This window comes from Chiloscyllium punctatum, chromosome 26 (assembly GCF_047496795.1).
Source record: "Chiloscyllium punctatum isolate Juve2018m chromosome 26, sChiPun1.3, whole genome shotgun sequence".
In the NCBI taxonomy this organism is placed as follows: domain Eukaryota; kingdom Metazoa; phylum Chordata; class Chondrichthyes; order Orectolobiformes; family Hemiscylliidae; genus Chiloscyllium; species Chiloscyllium punctatum.
Window position 1 is genome coordinate 10,710,942 of NC_092764.1, and position 22,180 is coordinate 10,733,121.

The window sequence follows — 22,180 nt, forward strand, 5'->3', positions numbered from 1 at the left end:
TTTTAATCTCTCAAACTGCACATGGTATTTTGGGTTCACAAGGTGCTGCAACAGTCAAACGTCCTTCCAGGGTCTTTTTTCTTATAAGAATCTATTGAGAACATTAAACTTTAGAGAAACGATTTGAGCATTAATCATAGTCATGACCTCATCAGTATTAATAAAATGAATTGTTTCTCAGGTTTGGATGCCCCACTGCATGTTTAACTTTCCCAACAAAGCTGCACAACCATCAAAATTCAGTTGATCACGCGTTTACATTTTGTAGAACTCAGGTGAAGGTAAAGCAAACTAAAAAAGTTATGAAAAGACAATCTTCCCGTAAGGACCCACCCTAAAGATACAAGTTCATCATTTGGATCCTTTTAGAGAGAGAGACTTCTTTACATTTGAACCTTTTGACAACTAGAAATCTTAGTTTGAGATTATTTTATATAAAATGGGAGCTACAATATCAGAATCCTTGGTAAAAAAAAACTGGAATATTTGAGAAACTTGGTATTTATTTTTCCTACCAGCCTGTTTTGAATGTTTTAGCTTCAACTACCAAAGTAATCAACAGGAAGAGACAGCTTGGAAAGATAGCTGAATCTGACAGTGTAAGGAAGTTGGATTAACACCAGTAGTTATCCTGTCATTAGCACAGCAGTAACTTGCTTCCAGCTGTGCCTGTTTGTCAATCCTGTTCTCTCACACGATCTAATCTCCTGAACTCTTTCAGTCAGTGCCCTGTAGACCATATTTCTATTGATGTGCAGCCATTTCCATCACATCACTGCCCTGTGTGATCCGCTCAGTGTCGGACAAAGTGTAAGAGCTGGTTCAAGCTCATTCTGCCTTGCGTAAACGCGATTTGAAAACAGTACTGGGATCTCTCATTGCCTCATTCACAAGATTATTCAGTGCCATCAGCTTGGATAGCTATCTTGGGGCATGCAACTGGACGTTTGCCCTCTTTCAGGTCAAAGGTGACTTGCAGGATGCAATTTAGTTCTCTCAGAAGTCTGCAGAACACAATTCCATTTCAGAAACACATGTTGGTCAATGCACTGTAGCCATTTCCACTCAGGGTTGAGAGGTCTTAACAGGGTCCTTGAAGGGACTTTTGGACAGCTTTCAGAAAAAGAATACAGGACATATTTAATGTTGGGGGCTATTAAAGGACCAAGAAAGCTCCTCCACACCTAAAAGAAAATCCCTCTAGCTTTCTTCTGGGAGAATTTGTCAAATATATATTGCTGGAAATTTCATCACATGATCCCTTGTCACCAAAGAAAAATGTTTTTAATAATTATTTTCAAAACTTTTGTACCTAATAAATAACAATCTTTAAAAATTACAGGGGAATGCATTTGCCTTTAAGAGAAGTTTCTCCAGGCATTAATAATGCTTTGAAGTTTCAGAGAGGTCTCGAAGGGTCACTTGACATGAGGAATCATTTGGTGTCTGGAACTTGACAGCCTTGTCGAAATGAGATTCAAACTTTGAGCTGGTTCAGTCTTCACAGCGATTGCTATTAGATTGCGTTCATCCCACCATCAAACCTCCAGTTAAAATTTGCTCCACTTGTATTTTTCAACAAAGTGGTCTTACAACTCTTTCAATCAATTGCCATGCAATGCGGTGATAGTAATAGAGAGAGAAGTCATTGTTAGAAATACTGATAGGCTATCAGTTCCTTGCCAACCATAATTCCAGCTCTTCCCACCCAAAAGGACTCAAACAACACTGACTAGATTGACCTGACATTCTCTGAAGTTCAGAAACACGAGACATGAACGTGTCAAAGATTTTATGAATAGAATAGAACATAGAACAGTACAGCACAGAACAGGCCCTTCAGCCCACGATGTTGTGCCAACCACTGATCCTCATGTATGCACCCTCAAATTTCTGTGACCATATGCATGTCCAGGAGTCTCTTAAATGTCCCCAATGACCCTGCCTCCATAACTGCTGCTGGCAAAGCATTCCATGCTCTTACAACTCTCTGTGTAAAGAACCCGCCTCTGACACCCCTTCGATACTTTCCTCCAAACAGCTTAAAACTATGACCCCTCGTGTTAGTCATTTTTGCCCTGGGAAATAGTCTTTGGCTATCTATGCCTCTCATTATCTTGTATACCTCAATTAGGTTCCCTCTTCTCCTCCTTTTCTCCAATGAAAAATATAGATGCTGGGGTGGACAGTCCCCATTGAAGTCTCGAACCAGGGGCTTTTAGACTCAGAATAATGGGGATAATAATTTCGGACTGAGATAATGAAAAATAGCTTCATTCAGAAAGTTGTGAATCTTTGGAATTCTCTGCTCTAGGGATCTGTGGATAACTGGTCATTGAGTGCATTGAAAACTGAGATAGATTTTTTTGGCCACCAAAAGAATCAAGGATATGGGGCTGAGACAGGGAAGTGAAATTGATGCAGAAAATCATTAATGAGCTTCTTGAAAAGCGAAGCAGACCTGTGAACCGTGAAGCTTATTCCAGTTCCTATTAAGCTCTGTTCTTATCTGCATTTGAATAACAGCAATATATCATACCACGCTCATCCATCTTACCACCACAAGACTGGGCCCTGCTGACCTCACTTAACTCCTTTCTAACCAATCCCTCATTCTCTTATGAGAGGTTGAGAATGTTCACCTGTACCCATTGGAGTTTAGACAAATAAGTGGTGATCTTATGCAAGATTCTTAGGGGGTTGATAGGGAAGATGTTGGGAGGTGCTTTTGCCATCATAAGAGAGTCTTATAGGGAGGAATTTCTTCTTAGAAGGTAGTGAATCTGTGGAATTCTTTACCAGAGAGGGCTGCAGAAGCTGGGTTGTTAAGTATAATGAAGGCTGAAATATACAGATTTTAAATCAGATTTTTAATTGAGTTTGCACTGCCACTAATGTCTGATCTGATAACCCTGAAATTCTCTCTCCTGCCTTTCCTTTAAAACTCTTGGTTCCCTTCGTGTATGTTGGAGCAGATTGATGAGCTGATTGGTCTCTTTCTTCTCTTACATCTGATGATTTTATGGCCCTGACTGGAGCTTTTTATTGTGCTTTCATGTGGGTTCCTTAGATCTTAATAGATTTTCAGGTGAGATTTCTTAGTAACTGTTGAACTATGTTTCTTGTTACTGACGATATGATGGTAAGGCTGGGGAGCACGCTGAGTAGTACACAGCATGCTTTCTGAGTAGAACACTAACACATGAATACTGACATCACAGTGATACCACTGCTAACATCAGGAATTCATCTGCAGGTCGTTCTGTTATAACGCATGTTTCATTAACGCAAATTCTCTGTAATGCAATTGACGGAATGGGGACACTGTTTCTAAAGTGTGAACTCATAAAACATGTGTTGGCTGTAACACAATTACATCGCCGACACTTTAAGTGCTGTTGCTAAAGTGCAATTCTTCTGTAATGCGGGGTTGCATATGGATGTAACCATTGTGTTATAGAAGAACTACCTGAACACAGTTTTAAAACCCTAAACTCGGTCGCTTAGATAGCTGGTGTACATTGCAGTGTGAACCCAACAGCATGGGTTCAGTTCCCACACTGGTTGAGGTTACAACAACTAAAATCTCCTTCTTATCTGCTCTGCTCACTTGAGGTGTGGTGGCCCTCTAGCTAAGCCTCTCTATGGCACTATGGTAACTTTACCTTTTTAAAACCCTGCAACCACAACTTTACTGATGGCAATACAGCTCTGTAAGATTGTCACTTAGTAAAAATCCCCAAGCAAAGCCATTATGAAATGTTACCCATTCTTCAGCTTGCAACGCACAGGTGAGGATTGCTTTGCCCATTGGGGAAATAGTTAGTCAACCAGGAAACCTGCAACACTCAGAGCAAACAGTGGCACGGTGGCTCAATGGTTAGCACTGCTGCCTCATGGCACCAGTGTCTCAGGTTTGATTCCAACCTTGGGTGACTAGCCGTGTGGAGTTTGCACATTCTCCCTGTGTCTGCATGAGTTTCCTCCGGGTGCTCCGGTTTCCTTCCACAGTCCAAAAATGTGCAGGTTAGGTGGATTGGCCATGCTAAATTGCCCATCGTGTTAGCTGCATTAGTCAGAGGGAAATGGGTCTGGGTGGGTTACTCTTTGGACAGTCGGTGTGGACTTGTTGGGCTGAAGGACCTGTTTCCATGCTGTGGGGAATCTAATTAAAAAAACACTGCAGTAAAGATTCCTGATGAAGGGCTTTTGCCTGAAACGCCAATTTTCCTGTTCCACGGATGCTGCCTGACCTGCTGTGCTTTTCCGCACCACTCTGATCTAGATTCTGATCTCCAACATCTGCAGTCCTCACTTTTGCCACTGCAGTAAATGTTGCCAATTCCCTCGCCAGCACCCAGCACCAGCAGACTCAAGCCCTGTCTTATCTTGACCATGTAGCAGGGTAAGAGCAGCCTCAGAAGAGCTGCTTTGGTTGAGAGGAGTTTCATCTTGTGAACATCTTTAGTAATGAAGAAATAGACTGGCCTGCTATCTGTGTAATTACTGTTAAAATTTTAATGCGTTTGTCTTGATAAGTGAAAAAAAGTCCTTGTGTTTTTTAATGCTGGAATGAATTAACAGCACTGCAAGTAATTCCCCAGTCTGAACAAAATATGTTTAAATAAACATTCAGTGGTGATTATTGTAGAGGACGAATGCTCATAAACTCTAACAGCTCTGGTGAACTTGCCTGTAGATCTACTAATCCTGCATCCCTTCCATCTATCAGCATTAGCTTCATTTCTTCTCCTGCTGTTTAAAATCATTAGTGAGAGTCATTCATCTCTGTCACTTACACAGCCCCTGGACTTCGAGACCAAGAGATCCTATACCTTGAAAGTCGAGGCCGGTAATGCGCATATTGATCCTCGCTTCATCAGCAAGGGACCCTTCAAAGATACAGCAGCAGTGAAGATCACAGTGGAGGATGCCGATGAGCCGCCAGTGTTCTCATCGCCTGCCTATTTCCTGGAAGTGAGGGAGAGTGTGAACGTGGGTTCTGTCATTGGACAAATAATGGCTCGGGACCCTGATATTATCGTTAGCCCTGTCAGGTATGGAAGCTCTGTTTTCATTCATTGCTGCTCCCAACCTTCTTTATTCCCTGTAGATCTTTCATCTTCGGAGTAAACTCCACCAAATCCTGGTCAGCCTCCCTTGCCCTGTGCAAATGTGGACAGTTGTCATTAGCAATTTATTCAATTTGCCTTCTTCCTGGAATCAGTTAATTTATCAGGTATTTTCATTGTGAGTGATATGAGAGAAATCTTTCTCATTCAATGGGTAGTTAGGGTAAGCAATGCACTGCTGGGAAGTATGGTGGATGCAGGTCCAATTGAGGCATTCAAGACAACCATTGGATGATTACTTGGAAAGAAATAATTTGCCTGGGTACAGGAATAAAGCAGGGAATTGACAGTCTCTGATCACAGCCAGTACAGACAGAATGGGCCAAATGGCCTTCTTCTGCTCTGTAATAATTCTGTGACTATAACCATTCAGAAACTGTGGTAGGAACTCAACAGATCTGGCAGCATCTGTGCAGAGAAAGCAGAGTCAACATTTCAGGTCCAGTGACCCTTCTTCAGAACGCTGCTGCCAGACCTGCTGAGATTTTACAGCATTTTTCTGTTTTTTGTTTTAGATTTCCATCATCTACCGTCCTTTTTTAAAAATTCTATGATTACGTTGGAATGGGGTAATTTGGGGTTGGAAATTGCTTTTCGGCAGGATATGGGAACACTGTTGTTATGTTATTGAACTCATAATCTGGAAGTCTGGGCTAGAGCATATGAGTTCAAAACTCACCTCAGCATCTGCTGAATTTGAATTCATTTCAATAAAATCTGGGATAAAATGCTATATCAGTGATGGTGACTATGAAACTATCCCCTAGATTTGGGTAGATGTCACATTAGATCACAAAGGTTCTTCAGAGAACCAACTCCATCATTTTATGCAGTGTGTCCTACATACCACACCAGACTCTGAAAATTTACTCTCTTCTGAAACCGTTATCCAAAGAAATACCACTATCACTTTCTTAAAGTCAGGGATGGATGGTAAATGCTGACCTTCCGATGATACCCAAATTCCATAAATGATAACTTTTTTAAAAGTCTGTGAATCTTGATATGAAGAATGAGTAGGTTATTGAACAGTGGAAGATACTAGACACTATCTGCTAATCTACCATCCACATGTTCTTTGAAAAGAGATTTGGGGGTAAATGTATTAATTCCCTTCCTTCATTGAAGTGAGCGAGACAACTACATATTGTGTAGATGGAACCAAATGTAGACTAGACCAAGTTCTCTTCCCAAAAGGATATGGGTAAACAAAATTTTCAACAGTCAGGCAGCTTTCGCAACTACACAGGACTTGAGCTCATGGCTTCTGAGTCACTTGCCTATTTCCATAGCTCCCTGCATTAAATTCCACTTGCTGTAAAATTATTGGCTGCGTTTCTTTTCATTTCACCTGCTCTGAATGATCTCCCTTGTTGCCTCAAGGTTGAGGGGACAAAATAAATCCAGCACAGAACAAGAACCAAATGGAGGATCAGAACTAACCTGTAAGACATGGGGTATTTACCCACATTGACTGCAGTGATTCAAGAAGGCAGCTCGTCATCACCTTCTCAAGGGCAACCAGGGGCTGGCAATAAAAGCTGGCCTAGCCAGGGACGCCCACGTCCCATGAATGAATAAAAGAAACAAAAAAGAAATATTTCCAGTGATGTTAAGGGCTCCTTTGATCAGTTTCTTGTAAATAAATCATCCTTGCTCCTCTACAACTGAGGGAACAAAGGCTAGTTTGAGACACATGTCCTCATAATTTATCCTTTCAAATCCTGGTGTTATTCTGATGGATCTGTACGCAGTCACACAAAGGGCTGAGGTTTCCTCTTTGAGGTGTGAGCAGGAAATTCCTGCCAGCTTCTGAACCCAGGGTCCAACTAAGAAACAATCCTGCATTGACACCATTCCCAGAATTAGCTAGAGAGTTACATTTGCCAACTGACATGGGTCTGTTGAAGCTGAAGAGGCTGCAAGCTTAGAGTGGTTTGCTGGGAGAGGGTTGGTCTGTACAATAACCCATCTGAGAGGCAGTTTGCAGTTACTGCTGACTACAGCCAGGCATCAGGGTGGGGGCACTGCATTCCCATCTTGAGTGCTAAAACTTCACGCCCCTTCCCACACCATCAGATAGCGGGAAATGCCAAAAACAGATCTTTAATGGCCCACAATGGACAGGTATTCCTGCCCACAATGGCCCTAAAAATGGCCGAGCTTGAGATGGCCTAAAGCAGTTCAAGAAGGCAGCTCACCAACCCTTTCTCAAGGGCAAATAGAGACGGGGCAATGAAGGCTGGTCCAGTCAGTGATGCCCACGTCCCACGAATGAAAAAAGAAAATAAAAATGGAGCAGCAGACAAGCAGCGCTGTCAATAGAGGCTGTCTTTCTTCCTTAAAATCCTGTATATACTGCCTAGAGTTTATCACAGTGAATCCAGCTGGGAGTCGGGCAGGAAGTGGCGAGGTGGCAGTGTGAAGCAGCTAGATCTGACACAGGCTCATTGAATGGTGGAGCACTCCACAGGGGTCGAGTGGCCGACTCTAGCTCCATATGTTTGTAGGTACCTAAAGATGTACCAATGGTTTTTTCTTGAAACGACCTCCCCCTCAGAACCTTGCCAGATGACAGCTCTCTCAGCTGAAACCCAGAAGGTTGAAGTTCATAGCCGAGGTTTAATTGTCATTTGCTTTTATGCGAACATATTGCCAATACACATTGCCCACAATTAATCGGATAACTTCATTCCTTGCCAGACCATTCTCTGATGTTGATCCTTCCAGAGTTCGCAAGTGAATCACCAAAAAAGTTAGAATTCAAGTACGGCAAGTATTTAGGAAGGCAAATGGAATGTTGACCTTTATTGCAAGGAGAATGAAGTATAAAAGAGATAGAAATATTGTTACAACTGTAAAGGACATTGGTGAGACCCAGCTAGGGTACTGCAGGAGCAAATTACTGCAGATGCTGGAATCAATTCTGAAAACATCAAATGCTGAAGGTCACAATGGATCAGACAGCATCCATGGAGAGAGAGCACACTAGAGTATTGTGTGCTTTGGTTTCCTTACCTAAGAAATAATATCCTTTCATTGTAGACAGTTCAGAAAAAGTTTCACTGAGCTGATTGCAAGGATGGAAGGGTTGTATTAATTAGAAAATCTGAGCAGGTTCAGTTCGTAGTTTCAGAGTTGAGAAGAATGGGAGATGATTTAATGAAAACATATAAGATGCTGAGTGGGTTTGGCAGAATAGATGCTGTGAAGATATTTCCCCTCATGGGGACATCTATATCTATAGAGTGCAATTTGAAAACAGGGAGTCAAATATATCCAAAATGAGGGGAGTGAGTGAGTGAGTGAGTGAGTAACTAAGTGTGTGTGTGAGTGAGCGTGTGTGTGAGCAATTGTGCATGTGTGAGACAGTGAGCTTGTGAGAGAGAGTGTGTGTGCGCAAGTAAGAGAGGGACAGTGTGTTTGGTCGCTGCAGTGGTATTCAGGAAAGTGAAGTTAAGACCACAGTCAGGTAGAATTGGAAAGGTGAATGGACTGCTCCTGTCCCTAACTTGTATGACCTTATCTTATCTCATGTTGTTCTCCTGTATTCAGAGCACTTCAAGATCTTGAGCCCTTCCCCAGCACTTTCATTATGTTGAATCAAATATCTCCAGTAGATAAGAACTTCCATTAGAAGTCCCAGCAACCCAACCTGCTTCATTTCATGAGTATCAGTGGGAGGAAACTCATGGTGGGACAAGATGCTCAGGCAATGGTAACAAATTTGGTTGATGATGGGACAAAGTCAAAAGAGTTTACATGTGGCTCCAACATGACAAGCTGAAGCCAATACTAAGCTGTTTAAAGAGCTTATTTACTAAGTTGAACCTTAAGGAGTGAGGCATAATAGCAGCAATTACACTGTTATTGTCCATGCAAAGACACTTATTCTTGTCGATATTGGATTCCAATCCATGTCATTTTATTTTGGTTCTGTTGAAGGCTATAATTCCAGTCACCGTCAGCAATGCTCATCTGTGGTTGGATTCTGTCATACAAACCACTGATGTCAATGTTCAAATGCTTATACATAAATGCAAGTCCCTCTTTGTTTTAATATAGAGAGATGTGCCCTTTATATAACCTGTGCTACACCTCACCTAGGAGTGTTTGATTTATCTATTTATTCAATTGATCTGTCCATGGCAAAGCAAATAGCTTCACATAACAGCACAGTGTAGAACCCTATATCATCCTGACAGTCTGATCAAGCCGTGTAAATTACAGCACAGCAACGCTCAAATTTTAGAATTTATGTTGAGATAGCAAATCAAACTTTAAAACCTATTTAAACCCATTTCAAGATGGGCTGAGACAAATCAAACAATGTTCATCCAAGTGTTATTCAAGCAGTGGTAATAAGAAGTCCACTTCATAATGAAGTAAAGGAATGAAAAGTAAATTTTTATTGATGTTCTCTGTCAGTGTCTCTCAGCTGCCATCCTGTGCTGGAGGAGCTTGTACTTTGGTGGCTTATGATTCCTCAGTGCTGACCAACCTGTCTCCTCACCCTGTCGAAATGGCTGTCATTTCTGAATGAATCCAAGCAGCAAATTTACCACAGTGAAATCGTAAGCAAATATCTCTACTGAATGGCAAAAACTTAGGACTATGCACAGACAGATAGGCAGATGCATACACTGTTGCACACAGCATCATGTTGACTGATTGATTTTATTTATTGTCGTGTGTATTTCAGTACAGTGAAAAGTGTTGTTGCAGATCATAGTAAGCAAGGACAGACAGATCATAGGGTGAAGAAAACTAGACAAAGGCACACAAATAACATCACACATGGTATGCGCTAGGCAAGATCAACATTACCAAGATCAGCATTTTTTTGAAGTTAGAGAGTCCATTCATCAGGGTGGTAAAAACAATGACTGCAGATGCTGGAAACCAGATTCTGGATTAGTGGTGCTGGAAGAGCACAGCAGTTCAGGCAGCATCCAAGAAGCTTCGAAATCGACGTTTCGGGCAAAAGCCCTTCATCAGGAATAAAGGCAGTGAGCCTGAAGCGTGGAGAGATAAGCTAGAGGAGGGTGGGGGTGGGGAGAGAGTAGCATAGAGTACAATGGGTGAGTGGGGGAGGGGATGAAGGTGATAGGTCAAGGAGGAGAGGGTGGAGTGGACAGGTGGAAAAGGAGATAGGCAGATAGGACAAGTCCGGATAAGTCATGGGGACAGTTACTGAGCTGGAAGTTTAGAACTAGGGTGAGGTGGGGGAAGGGGAAATGAGGAAACTGTTGAAGTCCACGTTGATGCCCTGGGGTTGAAGTGTTCCAAGGCGGAAGATGAGGCGTTCTTCCTCCAGGCGTCTGGTGGTGAGGGAGCGGCGGTGAAGGAGGCCCAGGACCTCCATGTCCTCGGCAGAGTGGGAGGGGGAGTTGAAATGTTGGGCCACGGGGCGGTGTGGTTGATTGGTGTGGGTGTCCCGGAGATGTTCCCTAAAGCGCTCTGCTAGGAGGCGCCCAGTCTCCCCAATGTAGAGGAGACCGCATCGGGAGCAACGGATACAATAAATGATATTAGTGGATGTGCAAGTAAAACTTTGATGGATGTGGAAGGCTCCTTTAGGGCCTTGGATAGAGGTGAGGGAGGAGGTGTGGGCGCAGGTCTTGCAGTTCCTGCGGTGGCAGGGGAAAGTGCCAGGATTGGAGGGTGGGTTGTTTGGGGGCGTGGACTTGACCAGGTAGTTGTGGCGGGAACGGTCTTTGCGGAAGGCGGAAAGGGGTGGGGAGGGAAATATATCCCTGGTAGTGGGGTCTGTTTGGAGGTGGCGGAAATGTCGGCGGATGATTTGGTTTATGCGAAGGTTGGTAGGGTGGAAGGTGAGCACCAGGGGCGTTCTGTCCTTGTTATGGTTGGAGGGGTGGGGTCTGAGGGCGGAGGTGCGGGATGTAGATGAGTACCCCTCCAACCGTAACAAGCTCAGACCCCACCCCTCCAACATTTCCGCCACCTCCAAACAGACCCCACCACCAGGGATATATTTCCCTCCCCACCCCTTTCCGCCTTTGGCAAAGACCGTTCCCTCCGCGACTACCTGGTCAGGTCCACACCCCCAAACAACCCACCCTCCAATCCTGGCACTTTCCCCTGCCACCGCAGGAACTGTAAAACCTGTGCCCACACCTCCTCCCTCACCTCTATCCAAGGCCCTAAAGGAGCCTTCCACATCCATCAAAGTTTTACTTGCACATCCACTAATATCATTTATTGTATCCGTTGCTCCCGATGCGGTCTCCTCTACATTGGGGAGACTGGGTGCCTCCTAGCAGAGTGCTTTAGGGAACATCTCCGGGACACCCGCACCAATCAACCACACCGCCCCATGGCCCAACATTTCAACTCCCCCCTCCCACTCTGCCGAGGACATGGAGGTCCTGGGCCTCCTTCACCGCTGCTCCCTCACCACCAGACGCCTGGAGGAAGAACGCCTCATCTTCCGCTTCGGAACACTTCAACCCCAGGGCATCAATGTAGACTTCAACAGTTTCCTCATTTCCCCTTCCCCCACCTCACCCTAGCTCTAAACTTCCAGCTCAGTAACTGTCCCCATGACTTATCCGGACTTGTCCTACCTGCCTATCTCCTTTTCCACCTATCCACTCCACCCTCTCCTCCTTGACCTATCACCTTTATCCCCTCCCCCACTCATCCATTGTACTCTATGCTACTTTCTCCCCACCCCCCACCCTCCTCTAGCTTATCTCTCCACGCTTCAGGCTCACTGCCTTTATTCCTGATGAAGGGTTTTTGCCTGAAACGTCGATTTCAAAGCTACTTGGATGCTGCCTGAACTGCTGTGCTCTTCCAGCACCACTAATCCAGAGTCCATTCATCAGTCTAATAACGGCAGGGAAGAAGCTGTTCTTGAACCTGTTGGTGTGTGTTCAGGCTTCTGTATCTTCTGCCTGACGGAAGAGGTTGTAGGAGAGCTTAGGTCTTTGATGATGTACATGTGTACACAAAGATTTTCTAACACACACACACACACACACACACACACACACACACACATCCATGCACACACATACCAACAACTCCCCCCCACACATACTCTCCCGCACACACATGCAGCCATACAAGCAAACACACAGAGCCCCACCCACACACATAGTCACCCATACACACACACGCGCGCAACCACACGCACACATGCAGCCACTCACACACACTCACACACACTCACTTGCAGCCACACACACACACGCAGCCACACACATACATGCATGCAAACTATACAGCCGCAGGAACAGGCCCTTCAGCTCTCCAAGTCTGCACTGACACATTTTGCCCTTCCATTTAAAAACTGTCTTCACTTACAGGATCTGTATCGCTCTATTCCCTTCCTATTCATGTATTCATCCAGGTGCTTCTTAAATGCTGCTATTGTGTTTGCTTCCACCATCTCCTCTGGCAGTGTGTTCCAGGTACTCACCAGGTATTCGTCTGGTACTCCCCACCCTTCATGTGAAACTCCTGTACTCTTATCAATTGCAGTTTGAAATATCCCCACATGTCCAAAGCGGATTTACCCTCTAACAGCCGCCTCCAATCAACTCTCTCCAGTGACAGCCCAATAGAGTCGTAGAGTCATAGAGATATACAGCATGGAAACAGACCCTTTGGTTCAACCTGTCCACGCCGACCAGATATCCCAACCCAATCTAGTCCCACGTGTCAGCACCCGGCCCATATCCCTCCAAACCCTTCCTATTCATATACCCATCCAAATGCCTCTTAAACATTGTAATTGTATCAGCCTCCACCACATCCTCTGGCAGCTCATTCCATACATGTACCACCCTTTGCATGAAAAAGTTGCCCCTTAGGTCTCTTTTTTAATGTTATTGTAGTTTGCCTTCCCCCAATTTAAAACCTTTACCTTAGGACTGCTCTTATTCCAATCCATGAGTTATTTCAAAACTCATGGTATTATGGTCACTACTCCCAAAACTCTTCCCAAATGAAAATTCACTCACCTGGCTGGGCTCATTTCCCAAAACCAGGTCCCATATAAACCCTTACCTGGTTGAACTGTTGACATACTGTGTCAAGAAACCCTCCTGAATGCTCCTTACAAATTCCGCCCCATCCAACTCGCTGGAGTTTAGTGAGTCCCAGTCAGTATAGGGGAAGTTAAAATCACCCACCATAACACCTGTTGTTTTTACATCTTTCCAAAATCTGTCTACACATTCTATCATTTGCCTTACACAACGCTTTTGAACCTCCCCCTCGCTTCACACCTTGAACCGGTGTCCCTAGTAATTGACTCCTTCCTCTGGGAAAAAGCTTCATAATTTCCACTCTATCCATGCCGTTCACAATCTTATAAACTTCTATCAGGTCGCCCCTCAACCTTCTGTGTTCCAGTGAAAATGAACCCAGTCTAACCAACCTTTCATCTTAGCTAAAATCCCTCATCCCAGGCAGCAACCTGCTTTCTGTACCCTCTCCAAAGCATCCACCTCCTTCTGGTAGGGTGATGACCAGAACTGTACACAATATTCCATATGTGGCTGAACTAAACCTGCAGCATAACTTGTCAATTCTTATACTCAATGTCCCTTCCAATGAAGACAAACATGCCATAGGCCTTTTTTTACTCCCTTATCGCCCTGCGCTGCCACCTTCAGTGATCTGTGGACCTGCACGCCCAGATCTCTCTGCATGTCAATACTCCTAAAGATTCTACTATTCACTGTATAATTTCCACCTGACCTTCCAAAATACATCACCTCACATTTGTCCAGATTAAACTCCGTCTGCCATTTCTCTGTCCATGCCTTCAACTGATCTATATATATCCTGCTGTATCTGCAACTTCTCCAATTTTTGTATTGTTCGCAAACTTACTGATTAGACCAGTTACGCTTTCCTCCAAATCATTTATGTAGATCACAAACAGCAGAGGTCCCAGCACTGCTCCCTGTGGAACACTACCAGTCACAGCCCTGCATTCTGAAAAGCATCCTTCCGCCACTACCCTCTGTCTCCTATGACTAAGCCAGTTAGAATCATAGAGATGTACAGCACGGAAGCAGACCCTTCGGTCCAACCCGTTCATCCGACCAGATATCCCAACCCAACCTAGTCCCACCTGCCAGCACCCAGCCCATATTCTTCTAAACCCTTCCTATTCATATACCCATCTTGGCAACTCACCCTGATACCACATAACTTCACCTTTTGTCCCAGTCTGCCATGAGAGACCTTATCAAAGGCTTTACTGAAGTCCATGTAGACAACATCCACCACTTTTCCCTCATCAATCATCTTTGCCACCTCCACAAAAAACCCTACCAAGTTAGTGAGGCACGGTATTCCCCTCACAAAACCATGCTGTCTATTGCTAATAAGTCCATTTGCTTCTAATGTCCCTGAGAATCTTTTCCAATAATATCCCTGCCACCGACGTGAGGCCCACAGGCCTGTTACTCTTCTTAAACAATGGCACAACGTTGGTATTCTCCAGCCCTCTGGGACCTCACCTCTGGCCAAAGAAGACACAAAAATGTCTGTCAATGCTCCAGCAATTTTTTCTCTTGCCTCCTTCAATATTCTGGCTTCAAAACTCAACACTCCCTTCTCGGCCTACCTAGGCAACGAGCCAGGCCAGGTGTCAGATCTCTCGGTGCGAAAGCATTTCGATGACAGTGATCACAACTGCCTCACCTTTACCATAGCCATGGAGAGGGATGGGAGCAGACAACATGAGAAGGTATTTAATTGTGGGAGGGGAAATTATACTGCTATTAGGCAGGAGCTGTGGAGTATAAATTGGAAATAATTGTTCTAGTGGAAAGACACAACAGAAATGTGGAGACTGTTTGAGGACCACTTGTTGCGAGTGTTGGATAACTTTGTCCCACTGAGACAGGCAGGGAATGGTAAGGTGAAGGAGCCTTGGATGACAAGAGCAGAGGAGCTTCTTGTCATCCAAGTATACGAAATAAGGTAGGTGAACTTGCAGCGTGGGTTGGTACCTGGGATTTTGATGTTGTGGCTATTATGGAGACATGGGTAGAGCAGGGACAGGATTGGCTGTTGCAGGTTCCAGGGTTTAAATGTTTTAGTAGGATCAGAGGTGGGGGTAAAAGAGGGGGAGGTGTGGCATTGCTTGTCAAAGATAGTATTACAGCGGTGGAAAGGACGATGGATGTAGACTCGCCATCTGAGGTAGTTTGGGCTGAGGTTAGGAATAGGAAAGGTGAGGTCACCCTGTTAGGAGTTTTCTACAGGCCTCCTAATAGTCCGAGAGACGTAGAAGAAAGGATTGCGAGGATGATTTAGGAGAAGAGTGAAAGTAATAGGATGGTTGTTATGGGGGCTTTAACTTTCCTGATATTGACTGGGAAAGCTATAGCTCGAGTTCGTTAGATGGGTCGATAAAAAAAAACTGTTTGTCATTTTTATAAATGACCTGGAGGAGGGGCTAGAAGGTTGGGTGAGCAAGTTTGCGGATGATACGAAAGTCAGTGGAGTTGTTGACAGTGAGGAAGGATGTGGCAGGTTACAGCGGGATACAGATAAGCTGCAGAGCTGGGCAGAAAGGTGGCAAATGGAGTTCAATGTGGGTAAGTGCGAGGTGATTCACTTTGGTATGAGTAACAAAAAGATGGGGTACTGAGCTAATGGTCGGATACTTGGTAGTGTGGATGAGCAGAGGGATCTTGGTGTCCATGTACACAGATGTCTGAAAGTTGCTACCCAGGTAAATAGTGTGGTGAAGAAGGCATATGGCGTACTGGCTTTTATTGGTAGAGGAATTGAGTTCCGGAGTCCTGAGGTCATGCTGCAGTTGTATAAGACTCTGGTGCAGCCCCATCTGGAGTATTGTGTGCAGTTTTGGTCGCCATACTATAGGAAGGATGTGGAGGCACTGGAACGGGTGCAGAGGAGGTTTACCAGGATGTTGCCTGGTATGGTAGGAAGATCGTATGAGGAAAGGCTGAGGCACTTGGGGCTGTTTTCATTGGAGAAAAGAAGGCTTAGGGGTGACTTGATAGAGGTGTACAAGATGGTTAGGGGTTTAGATAGGGTTGACCATGAGAACCTTTTTCCACATATGGAGTCAGCTATTATGAGGGGGCATTGCTTTAAATTAAGGGGTGGTAGGTATAGGACAGATGTTAGGGGTAGATTCTTTACTCAGCGAGTCGTGAGTTCATGGAATGCCCTGCCAGTAGCAGTGGTGGACTCTCCCTCTTTATGGGCATTTAAACGGGCATTGGATAGGCATATGGAGGATAGTGGGCTAGTGTAGGTTAGGTGGGCTTGGATCGGCGCAACATCGAGGGCCGAAGGGCCTGTACTGCGCTGTATTTTTCTATGTTCTATGCTCTAAAAGGAGAAATTAAGGTTGAGGAAACAAGACTCTGGCACAGCTTTAGAGGATTACAGGGTAGCTAGGAAAGAACTCAAAAATGGACTGAGGAGAGCTGGGAGGTGCACAAAAAAGTCTTGGCGGGAAGGATTAGGGAAAACCCAAAGGTATTCTACACTTACAGGAGGAATTAGAGAAGATCAGAGAGAGGGTAGGGCCAATTAGGGATAGTGTAGGGAACTTGTGCCTGGAGTCAGAAGAGCCAGGGGAGGCCCTAAATGTGTTTTTTTGCTTCAGTATTCATGAGAGAGAAGGACCTTATTGATAGTGAGAACACCATGGACCAGGTATAGGCTTGAACAGATTGATATTAAGGAAGTGGATGTGCTGGAAATTCTGTAAAGCATCAAGATAGATCAGTCCCCAGGGCCGGACCAGATATATCCAAGGTTACTATGGGAAGTGAGGAATGAGATTGCTGCACTTCTGGTGATGATCTTTGCATCCTCACTCTCCACAGGAGTAGTACCTGCTGATTGGAGGGAGGTGAATGTTGTTCCACTGTTCAATAAATGGAATAGTAGATAGCCAGAGACTTTTCCCCAGGGCAGAAATAGCTGTAACAAGGGGTCATAATTTTAAGGTAATTGGAGGAAGGTATCGGGGAGACGTCAGAGTTAGGTTCTTTGTACAGAATGGTGGGTGCGTTAAATGCACTGCCCGTGGTGGTAGTCAAGTCAGAAGCATTCAGGACATTTAAGTGACTGCTGGACAAGCACAGGGATGGCAGTAAATTGAGGGGTGTGTAGGTTAGGTTGATCTTAGACCAAGATAAATGCTTGGCACAACATCATGGGCTGAAAGGCCTGTACTGTGCTGTACTGACCTATGTTCTATATCTACCTTTGTGGTCCTACATTTCAACTTTTTGCCTAGTTCTCTACATTCTGCTTTTAGGACCTTGTCCTTTTCTTTTAACCTATATTGTTAGTACCAATGCATACCACAACCAATGGCTGTTCGCCCTCCCCATCCAGAGCATCTTGCAACCACTCTGAGACATCCAGAACCCTGGCAGCAGTGAGGCAACACACCATCCTGGACTCTCGTTTGCAGCCCACAGAAACGCCTATCTATTCCCCTTACAATTGAATCTCCTATAACTATAGCACTTCTATACCTACTTCTCCGTCCCTCTACAGCAGAGTCAATCGTGGTGCCATGAATTTGGCTGCTGCTGTTATCCCCGGAGAGGTCATTCCCCTCAACAATATCCGGAATGATAAATCTGTTTTGCAGGGGAATAGCCGCAGGAGATTCCTGCACTGCCTGCTTAGCCCTCCTGCTTTGCCATGTGGTCATTCATTGCCTTCCTGCCTGTGGAGTCCTTGTCTGTGGTGTCACCGTCTCTCTATACGTGCTATCCACGATACTCTCTGCCTCACAAGTGCTCCACAGTGTTCCCAGATGTCACTTCAACTCCAAACCTCAGGCATCCAGAAGCTGCAGCCTAGCTGCACTTCTTGCACACACACAGGTGTTAGTGAGTTTTGAGATTTGTAGCTCAGGTTGAGGTTCTGGATGGAGGTTTGCTTGCTGAGTTGGAAGGTTTGTTTTCAGACATTTTGTCACCATACTCGGTAACATCATCACTGAGCCTCCAGTGAAGCTGGCTTTCTGTTTATGTGTTTAAGCTGGTGACATCATTTCCTGTGGTGATCCTATTTCCTGTTCTTTTTCTCAGAGGGTGATAGATGGGATCGAAATTGATGTGTCTGTTGATGGAATTCCATTTGGAATGGCATTTAGCTGCTGGAGCTCTGCCGAACTCCCTGTCCTGATGCTCTGAGTCCTCTGTGCCTCTCACTTTCTTTTTGGTTCGAGGAGGAAGGATGGCTGGAAATACCACAGTGATATAATGTTTGGGGTTAACCATTCCTTAACAGCAGGTTCTTCCACACTACCCTTCACACCCACGCTGACTGCAAATTCCATAAGGCCTCAAGACATAGGAGCAGAAATTAGGCGATTTGGTCCATAGACTCTGCTCACCATTCAATCATGGCTGAAAGGTTTCTCAATCCTACATTTCCACTTTCGTCCTGCAACCTTTGATCCCCTTGTCAATCAAGAACTTATCTATCTGTGTTTTAAATATATTCAGTGACCTGGTCTCCACAAACTTCTGTGTAGCCAGAGTCTGGCTAAAGAGGTTTCTCCTTATCTCTGTTCGAAAAGGTCTTAAGAGTCATAGAGATGTACAGCAGGTCCACCCTATCCATGCAGACCAGATATCCCAACCCAATCTAGTCCCACCTGCCAGCACCTGGCCCATATCCCTCCAAACTCTTCCTATTCATATAATCATCCAAATGCCTCTTAAATGTTGCAATTGTACCAGCCTCCACCACTTCCTCTGGCAGCTCCTTCCATGCCCATACCACAATCTGTGTGAAAAAGTTGCCCCTTAGGTCTCTTAATATATCTTTCCCCTCTCACCCTAAACCTATGCCCTCTAGTTCTGGATTCCCCGACCCCAGGGAAAAGACTTTGCCTATTTGCCCTATTCATGCCCCTCATAATTTTGTAAATCTTTATAAGGTCACCCCTCAGCCTCCGACGCTCCAGGGAAAACAGCCCCAGCCTGTTCAGCTTCTCCCTATAGCTCAAATCCTCCAACCCCGGCATCATATTTGTAAATCTTTTCTGAACCCTTTCTTCCACAATTTTTATTCTAACAACCTATTCACTCAATGTTTTGGAGTATTCCAAGTTTGACATTTTGTCACATGTGAAATTACTCTGAGGCTGTGCCCTCAGATTCTGATCTCTCCTACCAATGGACATATTATTCTAATTCCACTCTGTCCAGGTTCTTCAGAATACTTTAAGTTTCAGTCATATCCTTCCTCAACCTTCTGCAGTCCATTGAATATAATTCCAGAGTCCTCAAACATTCCTCATATGTTCAGCCTTTCATTCCTGGGATCATTCTTATGAACCTTTTTGGGAAGGTTCCAGGGCATCTTTCCTGAGGTATGGGGCACAAAATTGTTCCAAATACTCGAAGTGTGGTCTGACCAGAGCCTTATAACCCTCAGAAGTACCTCCCTGCTCCCTTCCACTCCCAGAATTTTTTTAAATTCAAAAGTATACTTTATTTACTAAAAAAACTTATACACCTTGACACAAAAGCAGTTCAGTTCTGCACAGTTGCATATCAAATAAACACACAAAATATTGGAGTTTGACTACAGACAAAATCAAAGACCTCTCTTCCACATACAATATTGATATTTACATATATTTGAGACTCCAGGAGGGTCCAATAACTGAACAGACCTCCCTTTTCCTACAGCAGGAAGATCTCAGATGGTGGTCTTTTCCCACTGTGCCTTGGCGGCAGCTGCCCTGAGCTTTAGTGCGACCCTCAGCGTGTAGCCCTAGACCTTGGAAGGTGCCAGTCTGCAACACTCAGTCAGGATCAACCCCTTGCTCTGGAACACCAGCAAGTATCGGGCAGATCAAACAGCATCTTTCACTGAGTTGATGGTTCTCCAATCACAGTCGATGTTTGTCTCGGTGTGTCCCCAGGGGAACAGACCGTAGAGCACAGAGTCCGTGTCACGGAGCTGCTTGGGATGAACCTTGACACAAACCACGGCATCTCCAGACTTCCTTTTGTAAAGCCACATTCCAGAAGGAGATTTATGACAGTCTCAACACCTCCCCCCCCCTCCCCCCCCATTAATCTCATCCCATTCACCAGCTCATGTCCCTCTAAACCCTTCCTATTCATATACCGATCCAGATGCCTTTTAAATGCTGTAATTGTACCAGCCTCCATCACTTCCTCTGGCAGCTCATTCCATACATGCACCATCCTCTGCATGTGAAGTTGTCCCTTAGGTCCCTTTGAAATCTTTCCCCACTCACCTTAAACCTATGCTCTCGAGTTTTGGACTCCCTCATCCTGGGAAAATCCCCTTGAGTATTCACCCTATCTTATTAGCACTAATATGCACACAGAGCACAAGCATGCACACACACACACATTGATCACATATATTCATGCACATTCATGTGTTCACACGTGTGTGTGTGTTCACAAATACATGTACACAGCCATACATAAACATCCAGCAGATGTTACTAAACGCTAAATAGAAATAGAGCCTTGTCAGCTTCAGTAACACAACCCAGGGCACTGAGACCCCTTATTGTGTTTCTATTCTCCTTTCCCACTTGGCACATTTAAAGACATTATATGAACGTAAATTATTCTTGTCCATGTTGAACTTTGTATGAAAGTGTCAAACTTTTGTAATTTTTGTTGGATATTTTGATTCATTAGTTGTAAACATGAGAATGAAAAGTCTAAAATAAAACACAGAACTGTGGAGGCTGAAGATCTGAAACAAAAACAGAAATTGCTGGAGAAATTAAACATTAAAATCTGCTCTCTCTATGTTTCGAATCCAGTTGTAGTGATTGGAACCAGCTGGATCTCATTGACTACGAGATCCTTGACTGGGGTTGTTAGTCCGGGACAATCAAGAAGCCCTGGTTTACCAAAATAAACAGGGGGCTTGGGGTATGCATGTGCTACATTGGTAGCATCATCACCTTTGGTTATAAAGGATCTGGGTTCAAATCCCAGAGGTTCACTAACAACACTTCTTTTCTCGCGTGGCCGAGCAGTCTAAGGCGCTGGATTAAGACTCAAGTCTCTTCACGGCCATGGGTTCGAATTCCACTGCTGCCAAACCCTACTTTTAACAACCCTCTTGTGGTGCAGTGGGAGTGTCTCTACCTCAGGTCTAGAGAGGCCCAGTTTTAAATCCCACCTGCTTAAGAGGTGCATAATAACACCTCTGAACAGGTTGACTAGGAAAATTATGTGTATAAACAAGGGAATTGGAATCGCCTGAGTTCAGGGGACTGACTCTGAGCTGGCTGGCCACAGACAGTGTACTGTCCACAAGTCAATAAAGGGTGACTTGGTGATAGGATACCAGACTCTGTGCAGTTATCTCACAAATAATCCTTCTTCAGAACTGAACTGTTTAAAGGTCACTGGATTAGAAATGATAACTCTGCTTTCTCTGCACAGATGTGGCCAGACTTGTTGAGCTTCTCCAGCAATTTCTGTTTCTCTTTGAGAAAGAAAAGACATTTTAACCTGATAGTCAGGCATCATCCAATTATGTAACAAAGTGACAGCTTACCTTTCAACTGCCAAAGTGTGGCCCTGCTAAGAGTTGGACATGTTAGGGTAACCAATGGGCAGTGAAGTTGTCAAGTACTTGGAACCAATAGATGATTTAATACAAACTCCGAATAAATCTAACCAGAGTTAGCAACCAAACAACAGAATTAAAAATGCATGTGTGAACAGAAACCTCTGATTGGTCCTTGTGAAATTAACTCAGTATGAGGATTTGGAAAATATGTTTTACTACATATTTTCCATTGATAACATGGAACCCCTACAGTGCGGAAAGAGGCTTTTTGGCTCCTCAAGTCTGCATTGATTCTCTGAAGAGCAGCCCACCCTCTCCTTATAATCTCACATTTCGCATTGCCTATCCACCAACCTGCACATCTCTGGGCACTATGGGGCAATTCAGCATGGCCAATCCACCCTAACCTGCACATCTTTGGATTGTGAGAGGATGTCGGAGCTCCCTGAGGATACCTGTACCCACAG

The 22,180-nt window shown here is 44.5% G+C and overlaps 1 protein-coding gene across 6 annotated transcripts in view; it reads left to right on the forward strand.

The window, feature by feature from the left end:
- The window catches only part of cdh8 (cadherin 8), a 286,471-nt gene that overhangs the window by 211,257 nt on the left and 53,034 nt on the right, over window positions 1-22,180 (forward strand). For all 6 annotated transcript variants that reach the window (XM_072595844.1, XM_072595841.1, XM_072595838.1 and 3 more), the window contains exon 7: window positions 4,804-5,057. In XM_072595844.1, coding sequence (XP_072451945.1) covers window positions 4,804-5,057 — 254 coding nt within the window. The remainder of the gene's footprint in view (window positions 1-4,803; window positions 5,058-22,180) is intronic.